The sequence below is a fragment of the Aphelocoma coerulescens genome, chromosome 2 (genome assembly GCF_041296385.1).
Source record: "Aphelocoma coerulescens isolate FSJ_1873_10779 chromosome 2, UR_Acoe_1.0, whole genome shotgun sequence".
NCBI lineage: Eukaryota > Metazoa > Chordata > Aves > Passeriformes > Corvidae > Aphelocoma > Aphelocoma coerulescens.
The window spans coordinates 43,377,910-43,393,236 of NC_091015.1; the positions used below are offsets into that span (position 1 = coordinate 43,377,910).

A 15,327-nucleotide genomic window follows, 5' to 3' on the forward strand; every position below is an offset into this window, starting at 1 on the left:
TTGAGAAGATGCCTGAGAAAACTCTGAGTGTATGTGGCTGTCATACTCTCTCAGAGTATGGATGGATCTTGGGAATATTAAAAGCAGAGGCAGAGCTCAGTCATTGCTGTGTCATTGCTCCCGTAGACTTCTCTGAGCTGGAATGCTGGGAGCTCTACACCTAGTATCAAATAATCTTTACCATCTGCTTAAGAGATGGAGGATAATGAAAAGGGGAGTCAAAGGAGATGTTATTCACGGATGCCTGGTAGAAGAGCATGAAGAGCTCCTTAAAAGTAGAGCTGGAAGCAACCTAACCAAATAACAATTCAACTAGAAAGTGGAGGTCTCAGTTTCAACCAATATTGCTGAATTTTTTGTCTTTCTATAAGGACCCAAAGTCAAGTCTGCAAGGAGCTTGTTAATATTCTATCCAGATCCATTCAGAATCAGATGCAGAGCTCAACACATCAAAACCATTTTGGGAGTTCTGAAGACTGCCTGCATCACACGTGCAACGAGCCTAGTCTTGCTGTGCTGGTGATACAGAGTCATTCTGCATGTCATGATGCATACGGCGAGATCAGATAGGCTTAGTGTCAGATCTACTGTGCATTACCTTCCTACTGTCTTTCAAAGCATACTTATTGTCCTTAAAGTATGAACTTGCTTGAACTTCTCTGTAGATTCACAAGCATCTCAGTGATGTAAATTATTCTGAGATTGCCTAATCCTTTTCTTATGAATGTCAGAGTCATGCTGAGTTTGACATTTTGTTGGGAAACCTTAGGCTTTCACTTGGCGACGTAGTATACGCTTGCCCAACAACGGTGCTTGCATTACTGAGAAGAATGGACATCTGAAAGCATTGACAGGTTTTCACTCTGCTTTTACTTTCCATGCATCACATACTCAGCCTACTTTTTGAAAAGATGCAGTTTATTGGAAACTGTTAAAACTTTGAAACAGTGCTGGAAGTTTATGCATGTAAGGTTACAATTACACTGTCTTATGGGCAAATGAAATTTTCCATACCCATCATAATTCATCTGTTTGTACCTTAGAGAGCTCTGTAATTCTAGGAGAAAATGGAAAGAGAAGGAAAAGAGAAAGGAAATACTTAATCTAGCAGCACAGGAATCTGATATAAAATCTTTAAGTTCTGCCCTGCCATGGTACAACAAAGTCCAGTAAAACTCTGGGCAAGTGCCAGGGTACCACTTGTCTAAGACTTGTGATGGATTTCCATCCTGTCCATTCCCCAGCCTTGCAGACTCGTAGCACCATACATACTTCCTTTAGAGATCACTTTAGGAAGTGACAGTGTTAAAATATTTGCTGCACATGGATAGATATTAGATCTGTTTTTGCAAAATCTGGCCATGATCAAAAAAGTCATTGCAGGCTTGAATCCTGAGCTAGATTTGGCTGTATATTTTTTTTTTTTAACTGAACAGGTTTTCCATCAGAAACCAGTAATCTGTTGAAGAAGTGACATTTTAATAGGAAAGTGGTAGATGAGGGAGAACTTCTTTTGGAGAAGTTTTCATATATCTAAGGTTATTGCCATGCTACTGTGTTATGAAATATTACAGTTAAGGTCCTTGGTCTGGCTTCCTCTTGCAATTCATGCTCCTTAAGTGAATACTTAAGTGAATAAGGAGCTTCTAGACCTGATTCATAATGGGTAAATTATTTACTGGAAGAGGAACTCAAAGGTGGGTCCTCTTCATTCCAGGTGAGGTGGTCTGACCATGCAACTGTAGGCAGCACCTCTGCCTCTTTATGTGTTAATGAAGACCAGAACAACTCCTGTAAAAGAAACAGAGATCCCTGTGTCCACACTGTCCTGGGAAATCACATGAAATATATAAAATTGGGAGATGAGGGGATAATAGCTAATGCCTTCAGTTGGGGTCCCCTAATTATTTGCTCTCCTTTTCCATGAAAGGTTATCATTTGTTTGGCTCATAATACAATCTTTCTTTTAGATCTGGGATTCAGCGTGTTGTCTGCTTCTTCTGTTTTCCACATTTGATCAGAGCTCTGAGTTTCCTTTCTCACCAGCTTTATCTACAAATACTTTGTGGTGGTTGTGTGGGCTTTCTAGACAAATTGACTCATAAATTGGAATTTTGAGTGAAATATAACTTTGCTTTTAAATCCTGAGTATTGGAGTGGTTAGGAAGGTGCTTTGTGTGAGTCTTAGTGGCAGTGTACATACAAGGGTTATTTTTCTTGTTTTCCTCAGCCTAGCATGAGGTGACAATGGAAAGTTTCTTTTCCTCTTGCTGCTAACAATTCACACGTTGATGCCTGACAGGAAAAATAATGCTCTCAAGGTTACCATATTTTTCATATGTATGCACTGTGGCTTATCTCTGGCTTGAGAGTTTTGTTTGTTTTTAAACGCAGGCCAAGTCAAACCCTGCGGTTTAGCAGCAGTGTGTTTTTGTGTACAGGCCTAACAGGAGAGCAGTCTTATTCCATGATTTCTTCCTTAGCAGTATCCCAGTCTCTTGGGTTGTTTGCTCAGTGGATATGAGTTATCTGTGAACTTCTTTTTTTTTTGTTTTTAAGAAATTTTTAAGATCTCTGAGTTACCTGAAGCAAAGGTTATATATGGGCTAATACAGTGTTATTCTAAGCCTCTGGAATATTATTGCTCTACAAAATCTATGGAGGCTAATAGGAATGGCTGTTTCATGATGTGCTGTGTACTGTTTGTTACTTTGGGACTGTAAAACTTGATTTGCTTGTCATTCTAAACAGACACAGTACACAGTAAAAGGCTCACGCAGTAAATCCAGGTGTACTGCACTCATATCGTATTAATTTAGGAGAAATATGTGCTAAATATCCCCGTTATAAATCACAAGACACAATCACAGAAGAATGATTAGTCAACTTGTAGGTATTTTTCCATTTATATTGCCCTGTGAAAGTAAATATTTATTTTTCATTTCTTTATTGTTAGTTATAACAAGATATATTGGCTTGGGATTTACCAGGAGCCAGTAACTTTTCATGTTGTTGATACTTTCAGATTTCTAATAGTATTCCTGTAGAACAGAAAACCAAGATAAGACATTTATTTCTTGTACTTTTCTTCCACCATCTCCCATTTCCCTTCTTTTTGCAGAATATCTCCATGCATAACACGGTTGGAGGAGCAATGGCAGGACCTGGATCCCACCAGCTGACAAACACAAGGATGCCAAACCATGACACCAGTGTTGTGATTCAACAAGCCATGCCATCTCCACAGTCCAGTTCTGTCATTACACAAGCACCTTCCACAAATCGGCAGATTGGGTGAGTCCATTTCCATTTTCTCATTTCTCTGGTTCTGTCTCCTGCAGCTGCTCATGGGATCAGATATTGCCCTCATGGTTCTTAAGGTCCAGCTACATGCAGGACCAGATGTTCTTCTCGTGGTTTTTGAGGTTACAGAGTTTACACTTGACCCTGCCAACATGAGCAAGGATGCCTGCAGCACACATTGCAGACTGTGGGGAATGGCCAGGTTGCTTCAAATGTGGCACCCTGCTTCAAAAAGGATGGAATGCTCTACTTACTGGGAAGTCCTGCTTCCTCCATCCACTTTTTTGTTTTTATCTTATGATCATACATCATGTTTTTTCTATAACTGCTCTGGGAAGAAAGACAAAGTGTTTGTGGAGCTGATCCTTTAACTTCCTTCAGTGGGAATTCTGGGTGTTCTATGGGATTGAGCTATTTCCTATGCCCTCTGTTTAACTGAGGAATGCTAGAAGACAAAAAGGCCATCGAGATAAATAGAGTTTGTCACAGTGTGAACAGTTGGTCAGTTTGTGATGATAGATTCATATTTATTACCATAAATTGACAGTATGGATGCTTATTGTATTGGCTTGAATGCCAATTGAGTGCTAATGTTTGGAGAACTGTGTGAACAAAATCATCCATGTTCAGCATACCTGGTTACTTCCAGCAAGTATGAGATCCTCATAAGTCACAAGAACGTGTTTTTAATTGTACAGTAACTGCCTTGATGGCTTGAGGGTACAGTTTTTCACCACAGAGCTCTGAGAATTTTGCATGAAAATATATGGATAAAAAGATATATATTAGTGGACTAAGAAAGAAGCAGCAGTCTAGATTTGTTGTCTGTCATTGTAATTTGGGCACATCCATTATTTGATAAGTGTGAAAGCAGTCTCTGTCCACAGTCATTGTCTAAATAATTGATGATCAACTTACAGTCTTTTCAAAATAAAAACAAAAGGTGAAATCCTGGCATTGACAATTGAAAATCCAGTTATTCTTGAGTTTTCTTTCAAGATTCTTGGTGTAGACCACAGGCTCTGTATCTCCTGTGGTAGCTGGGATGGCCCATGGCACTGAGCTCTGGGTTACCCAGCCATGCACAGAACACAGATTCCATCTGCTGCCCTAGTTTTGTGCTCCTGGCCAAGCTCCTCTATTTTCCTTTTTACTACTATTTCAGGATTTGGTTCTTAATATATAAATCTGGTCAGATGGGTCAGGTAAACGTATTTGATGGATGTGCCCTTTGTATATGTTACATGTTGACAAAACACAGCGTTCACTGAGATTTGACATGCAATACCATTTGCCTGTGAATCCAGCAAAGTTGTTGTCTTATATGTGTCCCATTCTGCTCAAAGACAGGGGGCTGGGAGAGAGGGAGGGAGGAAGAAACAGTTTCTTTTTCAGTTTTAGAAAGAAAAACATTAACTAATGCCATTATTTGCGTTAAGGATGATTAAGCTCCTGTTCAAATTGTGACTTAATAGGTCTAGTGGTAATTATGATCCTAATTAAAAGCATAAAAAAACCCCAAACAACTTTTAATACTCAGTGGTGAGGTGTTTTATGTAAGACTGTACTTGGCTTCCAAACAATTGTTTCTATATAATGAGAAAAAAACTGCCTGTGGTTTTGCAAGACCCTGTCAGTCAGGTTTTAGGTTTGTGTTGGTTCGGGGCCACGGTGATTAGAATCTCCAAAGTTGGAGAGGTTGAGGATAAAAAGGCCTTTTCCTAGTCAGCGGTGTGTCTCATTTGGGAAACTTTGTCATGACATATCTTAATTCTTCCCTGTGACTGAATCACACAAATGTTTCCTAAGTCTGAGTCTAAAGCTGCTTTATTGGGAGGCATTTGTCAGCATTTTAGTCTCTGTGCAAGTTGGTGTGTGAATGAGACTTATGGTGTTACCTCCAGCATGCTCTGTTCCCCATTCTTTCCTCTTCCTAGGAGGTTTTGTTTCTTGTTCATGGTGTGTCCTAGGAGATAATTGCTGTATTTTCAACTTCCTCTACTTGCCAAAGTATCGAGCATCCTTGTTTGTCTTCTTTTCCTTCAGTCTTTTCCCTGTGGTGTCTGTTTTACTTATTCAAAGAACATATCTTGTCATTTCCATTTATCTTCATCTTATCCTTCTAAATGTGCTAAGAATTATATCCACGACTCATACTTGAGGAATACAGCCTGGACAATGGTTTTAGTATTAAACAACTGAAAAAAAATCCAGATGAATTCAGAAAATATTTGAGTTCCTCAAAGTTTGGTGGTTTTGATTTAGCCTTGCAAAGTTGAGATTGTTCAGCTATTTAACTAGCCCAAATTCTGAGGTGCTCAAATCAGTAGGTTTTGGTTGAGTTCCCCTTTTTAAAAAATCATCTGAAGCTGCCTCAAAGGGTAGATGAGTCCTTACCATGAAGAATTGTGCCAGGGAAAATGCCTTTTAATGAGCAGTACAACCAGCAGAAAGAAACTGGGCAAAACTCTCACTGAGTTCTGTAAGAGTAGGATCAAGCCCTGAAGGTTATATAGAACCATCTTGTAGCAATATTCTGATTTTTATCACAACCACAAATATTTTAGTGTCAGACTATGGCCAAGCCACCTGCAAATGTTTATGATGGCCTTGCTCCAATGAAAACAGGGAACAGCAATGAAAGTCTTCATTTAGCCCCTGTTTGTAGGCTGTGCTCTAGTAACAGAGAATGGGACCCACCTGTGCCCGCACACAGCTCGTTTCATGGTGAGGAGTGGGCGAGTTTGTAGCTGCTGACATTCCCAAGGGATGTAATTTTTCCCTACTTTTGTTTCTCCTTCTCTTTCTTTTCCCTCTCCCTCTAACCTTTTCCCTTTCTCCCTCCCTCTCTCTCTCCATGCCTCTCTTTTTCCCTATCCCCTACTCTGGGGGCTTGCATATAAAATGAGATATTGACACAAGGCATGGGAAAACATGAGAGAATGTGCATTGTTGGGCAAGCCTTACTGGCACAGTGTATATCCACACATTGTTTCAGGTATTAAGCTTCAACTACTACTGAACAGGCACCCAGCCAGATTAATCAGATAAAGAGAAGAGCATGAAGGTTATTAACTTAAAAAATAAGACAGGGTGCAGTCCCACTTTCCTCCCACTGTGTTCCTTTTGTTGAGAACAAACAGCAACATTACCATTCCAGCAAGCTGGCAGGTTGGTGTAAAGGTCCCAGATAGTATTTATGTGGTGAGGCAGTCTCTAACCTTCTTGCCATCCCTCCTCCCTCCCTGCCAAGCCTTCAGCATGTGGGAGGAATGCTGGAACTAGTAACTACTTGTGCTGATGAAAAATCAGTTGAGGAACATTTAGCAGTGAAGGGTGTCTTTGGCTGATTAATAGCACATCATTTCAAGATAAGATACACGGAGGAAAAGCAGTATGGCATATGGAGGAAGGCAAGAAAAAATGATATAAGACATACATTTGTCAAAGGTATAGAAAAGCAGATAAGCTGAATCGGCTCAAGATATGGGACTCTGAACTAGGCTGTACAATAGCAGTGATTGTCTTCTTTTTAAAATAACTCCATTTTTTTTCTGTGATTGAGTATACAGTAGTGTGTGAAAAAATGCTGGTCAGACAAATTGGTGACAACACAGTGTGCTGCTTGCTCTATCTGGACACATCTTATGCTAGGAAAGATGTGTTTTTCAGACTATCAAATACAGTTGGTAGCTGCAACCTAACAGCTCAGTGTTCACAGAGAAGGTAACCTGCTTTCAAGCTAGTTTTTCAAGCTATTAGTGGACATAACTAGTAATTATTCCAGTTTGAAACTCACTGGTACGGCTTTGCAGCTGATAAAGAACATGGGTGGATGGAGGATTGTCACAGATGCAGCAAGCTGCTAACATTGTACTAAATGGAGAGTGAAAGTGTGTCCAGTTTCAGTGAACTCAGGCTCCAAAGTGGACATAGAGCACTAACCATGTGATGTAGATTATCTGGTTTTAAAATGTTGTAGAGCATTTTAATTGAGATAAGATGGTTTTCTGGCACAGCACCAAAAGGGAGAAATTGCAACCACATTTGGTGAAATGCAAGCAGGTAGGAGAAGGTAACAAAAGGGGTTTGGAAGATGCTCTGGTGCCTTGATGTACTGAAGAATCATGGTACCAGTGGGAGAACAGATTTTCAGTCCCCACATGCAGCATTCATTTTAACATCTATACATTGCCTTACTGTTCCTCTCTCTTTCCTCTCATGATGCCACATGTGTCTCTCTGGTTCTAGTTTATCATCTTTTCAGGGGTTTGAATGCTTTTCAAACAGAGGGGCATGGGAAATGGAGTAGTCAGAAAAACTGACTACTCCATGCATGTAGTGGGACTAACAGAGGTTTGGTGGCCTTGGCCATTTGGAAAATGAAAGAAAACTTCTCGGTCTTAATTGGAGGGCCTCAGATGGCAGAAGGACAGATCTGTCCTGGCAAGCATGGGAGTTTCACCACAGCACAAGCTATCTGAGACTGCAACTGCTTGTTGAGTTCTCAGAGTATCCTGCTATCATCCTTTATAGCTTAAAGAAACAGAAGACTCCTGTAAGAGGCAATCACAGGCAGAAACCCTTCCCTAATGTGGCTAGTTCTGGAAGGCACTTGGAATAGGTGGGTGACTGAGAAGGGTCGTTGTACATCCAAGAGAAAGTCTCTCTTTAAGCTCTTAGTAAGGTGGTGGAGTGTGTGGCATCAAAGAGGCCATGGAATGATGTGCTTTTATTAAATTCAAAGACTAGTTCCCTTCCCAGAAAATCTGTGATAAAAGCCTCTGTTCCAACTCATGTATTTGAACTGAAGTACCACAGTATGTTGTGAGATGAGAAGAAACGTGCAGTGAGAGATGAAGTATCTAATGACCAGTCAGTCCCTTGATCAAGTCCATTCCATAGCCTTGGTTGTGCAGGATGTAAGAACATCAGTTAGATCACTGGACAGGGGAGGAAAAGAGAGAGGTGGGAAGAGAGAGCATCTGACAGTGTCATTCTGTCCAAATTTTATTTTTTCTTGTCTTTGTACTAAAGGTTTGGCTTTAATTCCTGTTTAATGGTCCTGCTTGTTTTTCTTCTGTTTATGCTAAGACATGTTTTCTGTAGTCCCTTCTACCACACGGACCTTGGCCAACCTTGACATGGAATCCCATCAAGCTACACGTGAGCAGCAGGCACAAGTCTCTGGGAAGCTCAGGTGAAGTACTTAGGAAATTATTACAAGTGCGCCATTCCCAGAAACAAGTTGTCTCATAGCTTAGCTTAATAGAGAGGGTGATGAGGGAGGAAATGAGCTGGACCCTCTCAAGCTGTTCATCTCTTTTAGCAAGCTGCTGCCCAGGTCCACACACTGACCTGCAGGCCAAACTGTGCTGCTCTGTCTGTGATGTTTAGAAGCTCTGTCTGCTCTCCAACCTCCTCTGTTGTTGTTTGCACTGCATGTTCAGGACTTGCTGACTCAATTTTTCCCCATAATGCTGAGTCAGGAAGAAAAAAAGCAAACAGCACCAGCCTGTGTGTCAGGCACAGCACAAACAGGTGGTTGTTCACAACATCTCTCTTCTGTCCTCAAGAACATACTCTTCTGCCTTACCAAAAACACTTTCTTGCTGTAAGGTCAGGTCTAGGAAGGGGCTGGAAAGTTCTGACATATATCAAGGTGACTTTTGAGGGACTGAAAGGAGGATCATTAGCCAGGTAATAAACAGCCTGTCAACCTGAAATGAAGAGAGTTTAGTGTGTTTCTTACCTGACTTGATGTCAACTATTATCCTGAAAGTTATGCACTTGTGATACGTGTTGGTCAAATTTATTAATGAACATAATATTTTACACCTCATACTTTCTACTTGACAGAAGTCCTAAGTTTGTTAGAAATGTTGTTTTCTCACAGGAAGAACACCAAAACCAAAAAGTGTAAGGGATATTGTGTGACTGGCTGTCCACTGACTCTTCCTAGGATTGTTGTCTTGTGTTATGAGAAGAAACCAGCCCTCTCTCTCTCCTGATGGTTGGTTGAGATAGGCAGTGAAACCATGCTTGAGCCAATTCTCATGCAAGTGATTTCTAAGAAATGGATCATGATGGTTTTGTCCTAAAAAGCTTGTCCCATGCAAGAACTATAGGAAAACAAGGTCAGAATAGTGTACTGCACCCATAATTGTATCTGAACAGAAATACTGAGCTTTTATAGGCATTGGTTGGCTCTCACATCAGAGAAAGTCATAAATAGGACTTATACATGATATACAGAACTTGGAGAATCTATCATTGATTCCTTAATTTTAGTGGTTGGTATCTCTTACATACCTCCCGTATATATATAATACACACTGTATAAATCTTCTTTAAAGGTGTCATCAAAATTTATGGGCAGAGCTTCTGATTTATATGACTCTTTGAACTAAAACAGATGTAAAATCATTTTCGGATGGAAGAGGATCTCAGAATTGCAGTGGGTTTGATATGACGGATCAAGCTTCCCTTAGACCAGGAAAAGATCATTAGGGCTCTGCATAGCCGAATCACATAGCTCTGCTCTTCATCACAGGTTTGTGCTTAACATGCCCCGATGCATGATTCCAGTATGTGTTTTATCCAAGTGTCAGCCTGTTTGACAGGTAACTAAGCCTCAGTAAAACACTAACTCAAACAATACAGACTTTGTTTGGTGTAAGGCTTTTCTAAAAATTTCTTTTCTTTTAAGAGAATAATTCGCAGGTTCCAAAGAAGTAGCAAGCTTTGGGATGCTGTCTTACACCATGTCAGTTCAGAGAAGGGCTTAAAGCTTTGCTGGGGGTAGCACAATGGCTGTAATGAGTAAAAAGTGAAGACCTTCATATGCAAAGAACTCTGATAAAAGATTAGTTGCCCACTAAGAAATTATGTTTGTATCTGTTTCAATAAGATAATCGGCACTGATGTGCTGAGCAGGGAACACGTCGATTTTACATGGTTTGTCTTGCCAGTGTCTTTTTTGAGCACTTTCAAAGGAATAGAGAAGCATACTGTAAGTTACTAAAGTGTTAATGCTTTGGGTTGTTTTTTTTCTTGTTCTTTTTTTTTAAGCTGGTACCTGGCTGCAAACCAATTACAATAGTTCAGAGGAAAGCGCCTGAGGGAAAACACAGGAATTACAGACTTTGTGTAAAGTGTATGGATCCTATTTTACCGCCTGTAAAAGTAGGCCTCCTTATTAATTGATGAGTTGAGTTTTCAAAATCATTGGTACAGTAGAGTCCCATTTAGGCCATATATATGGTTCTATTTTTACTTATGGACAGGCCAAATACGCATTTGATAAACAACCAAACCAAAAAAAACCCCAAACCACCAACCATTTGAATCAAAGGCATGGACAAATCTAAGATGACAACATCACCAAAAATAATTCTTTACAAAAATGAAATTATGCTTGATTTAGAAGGAAAAAAATAATTTAAATAAATCTGTCATTTTGGAGACCTTCTAACAAAGTTCCATGTAGTAAACCATAAATTTGAATTCTCTTAGCAACGTTTAGTAAAAAATTGCTGAGTTGAACAAGGAACTGATGGCTAGACAGAACCTGCAGGTAGATTGGGAGTGCAGAAAAAGTGTTCCTTGGAAGAAGGAACAAATTAGAGAGTGTGTTTTAGAAACATTTGCTGCTATGAGCATCTGTGTTCTGCCAACAGAGACGTTTATTCTGAGCTCACATAAATGAAGTGGAATTTTGCCAGTAAAAGAAGGGGTTGTGTTACTCTAGTTGTAGGATCCAGGTCCTAATTGGTTTATGAAATGAAGGGGGCAATCTTTGAGCTATTACCAGTTTCCTCTGCTGCAAGTGAAGTGAATCGCAGCTGTTCTGATAGGGTCCATAAAACTTGGTGAGGTAATAAAATGTTTGCAGTGAACAATTCTCAAAATGAGTGAAATCCAAATCCCTAGCTTATTTGACAGTATTAAGAGAATTGATTGTACTTCCTGGGGAATTCTGAATATTATGTTACTTTTATCTAGTTCTTTAACTATAAGATCCAGGCTCACTGGTGCTGTAAATGTAAGGGCTCAAAGTAACATTCTTCTTTTTTAACCCTACAGATAGAAATGCAGTATGTACATATATACATATGTAATACAAGAAAAAGCTGTGCTTGTTGTTAATTTTCTAATGTTTCTTGCTTGTACTTTTTACTTCTTTATACTTTTTTGTCCCCCCATCTCTTGCTCTGTTTTGGTGAGATTTAAAAAAAAACAAAAACGCATGGTTAGCATCAAATGATCCTATACAGAAATACTTCTAGTGCTCCTTCCTAGTCATATTATTTCTTTAATGGAAACAATAACTTTTGATCTTTTAAGTTTTCTTCAAGCAACTTAAAATTTTCTAAATCTGGTTAGAAGTCAGATATTAGTTAATTCTAACTTCTTAGCAGAGCAGTTGTTCTGAACCATTTGTTCAGTTCATAGTGGTTTTGACCTAAAGATCTTTGATGTGGATTCAAGTCCAAACTGACATTTTTGGTATTGTTGTATACATTGAGGAATTCACAGTTTTCCTTGAAAGCCATTCAGTGTTTTTATAGAGTTCTGTTGTTCTTCTCAGCATTCTCAGAATTAAGTATTTTTTATGTGGGGCTTGGATGTCTTTAAACTTCTTTTGTTTTTCCTCTTTTTTCTCCTAATTATAGAAATGTCTGTGATTTCCCAGGCAAAGACAGGATGATTGCACCTTTGATAGTAAAATGATCTAAAAAGAATACAAATAGAGAACATAATGAGAAATTTCTTGGAGTAATGAATTGGGTTTCCAGGTTGATTAAGTCTCAGCTGGTTGGGCTTGCTGCTCACACTGCTGTGAGCATACCCTTTCACACCTGAAGCTGGACACTTAGACAACACAACATCAAAGCTCCCCCCTTTATATCAGTCCTTGTGTGACACATGTTGCTCATCATATCTCAGACAGGCTGTTGCCTCAGGTGTCTGGAGAGTGACCAGCCAGCACTTCAGCCACAAGGTGCTGCTTGATGGGCCTCTGATCCTTTAAGCACTTTGGAAGGAAGTGCTGGCAACAGTGGAATATCTGGCTTTCTTTTCTGACAGGTGGTTGCTCATGCCATATGTCCCTGGCTTGTAACATTCAGTAGGGTTGTCCCAGGTATGCCATAGGAAGATGTGCAAGAGACGCACAGATCTGAATGGTGATGGTCTCCTGGAGCTTCTGGGCGGAGCTGCATGCAGAAAGCTTTTCTGACATTCTCAGGGCTAAAGGTTGTATTGTCAGCAAGTGTTTTTGAGCTGTTATTAGCAACTGTCCCGGGAGAGATGAACTGCTGACTTAATGTGCCTGAAGAAATCTCTCTTTGGGCATGCTGGACTTCATTAATTCATCATTGTTGTTGTGAGTTGTCGATGTAGCTTTTTTGGGCAGCAGATGTAAATTAACATAATGAAAGTGGGCAAAAGGCAGCAGTAGTTTTAAAATACTCAAACAAGAAGGTCTGTTAAGCTCAACAGTCTGTTGTGGACGACTGAGTCTGGTTGAAATACAACTACAACATTTGAAGATGTGAACTGTAGCTGATAACCAAAGGAGACCAAATTTGAACTGATTTCATATTATTTTACTCAATTTCTGCTTGTTTCAAGTGTTTTGTCTGAGATTATATGGCACAGGTTATACCAAATCCAGACTGATGATATGTAATCTGTAGATGCCAACTGGAGCCTATCAATACATACACCAAATGGAAGAGTTGTGTGGAAAACTTAACCTCTTTACAATTAATTTCCTTCGTATTCTGTTTTAATCTCTTCTTTCTCTGCAGTCTGTTCCAGGCCCACAGAGGAAAGAGACGTGGAGTGTTTTTGAATTTTTCTGATCTGTAGGGAATTAAAATAGGAAGCAGAATAATATTTCTACTGTGAAGTAGCAAAGGAAGTTGAAAGAAAACAGTCAGTGAGTTTCCGTTGTGCCATACTAAATGGATATGGAGAAAGATATGGATTCTGGGCTCCATGACAGGAAAGAAAATCCATACTTTCTTCCAAATTTTCCTCTGGCCTCTATATTGTTCTATTGTTCCAATAAGAAATCTGTGACTCAGAGGATTTATTCAAAATCTATATAAAACATAATAGGCAAAGTTCATTCCAGAAGCCATCAAGTGAAACTGTATTTCTCTGTGGGGAAAGCTGGGGTCCCTTCCAGTCTGGTCTTTTTCTGTACACAGCCTGGTAGCATGGAACTTTTTTGTTGCACGTTAATGCAACATCAAGGCTTGTGGGGCCCTAAGTCCTATAAAGCAAATGCTAGAAACAATATTGGACACAAGCAGAACCCATAAATGCAGAGGGAAGCAAAAACCCATATGTGAAAGAAAAGAGGGGTTGAGAAGAAAAGAGAACAAAAGCACAATCTGCAATCAAAAGGTATCAGGTCCGCATTATCAAATAATTGCTTTTAGCAACTGTTTAAAATACGGTGAGCCTATCCCATATTTCAAACCTCAAGGGAAAAAAAAAAATCAGTTTTTGTTTTGGAAGAAGCATCCTTGGAAATGTTCAATTTTCCTTACGACCAACTTGGGAAGCTGTAAGCTGTGTCCTTGAAGACAGTGTAAATGACTCCAAGCCAAAAAAACCTATTCCATGTTGACAATAAAACCCCACTACTGAGGTATACATTTCCTTCTTACTCCTTCTGCTTGCCCATTAGACGAACAGGAAAGTAGAAACGCCCCTGCCATGTTTACAGGCCTTGCCTTGTTATTTGTATGATGGACAGAGAGCTAAGAGCTGCATTGCCAACACTGCTTATTGGAAAAACCTGGAAATAATTAAGGGACCTCATTTGTTATTGCTCGTACATTCACTGGTGGAAATTACTTGGGAGAACAGTTCTTCGGTGAAGAATCCATGCATTCCATCTTACTTGTACACAACAGTGCTCAGTAACAGAACTGTAGAAAAATTACAAAGACAAAAACAGCTTTGGGGAATGGGATGTAAAATATTATCCTAAAAAAATTTACTACGTTGGTTTTGAAAGGTTTTGTGTGTGTGTGTGTGTATGTTTCCAGTAGAGAAAATAGAATGTAATTTGCCTGAACTAGAGGATGACTTGTAATGTTTTTACTTGTTACTGATTTATTTACTTGAATGAAACTTATGAACTACAGTGGAAGTTTCAGTTGAGTAACATTCAATATTGTGTTATGTTATTTTATTACTGGGTCTGCTGAGTGTTCCTTTATTTGGTGTCTTCTTCCAAGAGCTATGAGCACTGTGAATCTTTTTCATGTTACTTTTTCAAAATCAAGGCTGTGCATTGCAAAACCAAGAAAACCAGCTACCCAGTCAAAGGGACTTTTAGTATTTCAGCACACTGATCCTTTTCTACCTACGTTTCTCCTGAGCTGTCTGCTTAATTCCAGATCTGCTCCCACAGGCCGATACAGATCTTTGTTTACAAGTCGGGCCACAGGATATGAGGCGAGTGTACCTGTTGTACAGTGCCTTTCTTCTTCTTGTTGGGATATGATGTGCTTTTCTGGGTGGGAAGTGGCAGTACTGTTGTTTCACTCGAGCAAGGCATATGGCAGAACACAGTGCAACAGAGAGGAGTGTCGATGAGTGAATGAGGAGTCATTAAGGCAAAGCAGTCTATTGTCAAAAGAAAAAAATCAACAATTCCAAATCAGCTTAAGACCATTATCTGAAGATTTCAGGCTTTGTTGAAATTTCTGTTTGCAGTTGCTTCTCTTCTATGTAGTGTGTGTTGGATGCATTCTTTGTTGTGACATTTTCTGTGACAGTGTGAGGCATACATATGTTTGCATGCTCATGCAGTTTTTCCAGGAGACGTGATCACTTAGAGTTGCACCTACATGCTCTTGTTCCCTCCACTCCTCTCGTTTTGCAGAGTTGCAAGGGCACACAATCTTTTACTATAAGTTGTGACACTTCTACTCCCAGTTCAGTGGTGGCTCCGGGGTTCAAACTTGCAGCCTAATAATGAACCAGGCTGAAGGGCTG

At 39.7% G+C, this 15,327-nt stretch overlaps 1 protein-coding gene across 2 annotated transcripts in view; it reads left to right on the forward strand.

The window, feature by feature from the left end:
• CREB5 (cAMP responsive element binding protein 5) overlaps positions 1-15,327 on the forward strand; it is a 255,838-nt gene that overhangs the window by 80,409 nt on the left and 160,102 nt on the right. For both annotated transcript variants that reach the window (XM_069007193.1, XM_069007195.1), the window contains exon 4: positions 3,122-3,294. In XM_069007193.1, the coding sequence (XP_068863294.1) occupies positions 3,122-3,294 (173 nt within the window). The remainder of the gene's footprint in view (positions 1-3,121; positions 3,295-15,327) is intronic.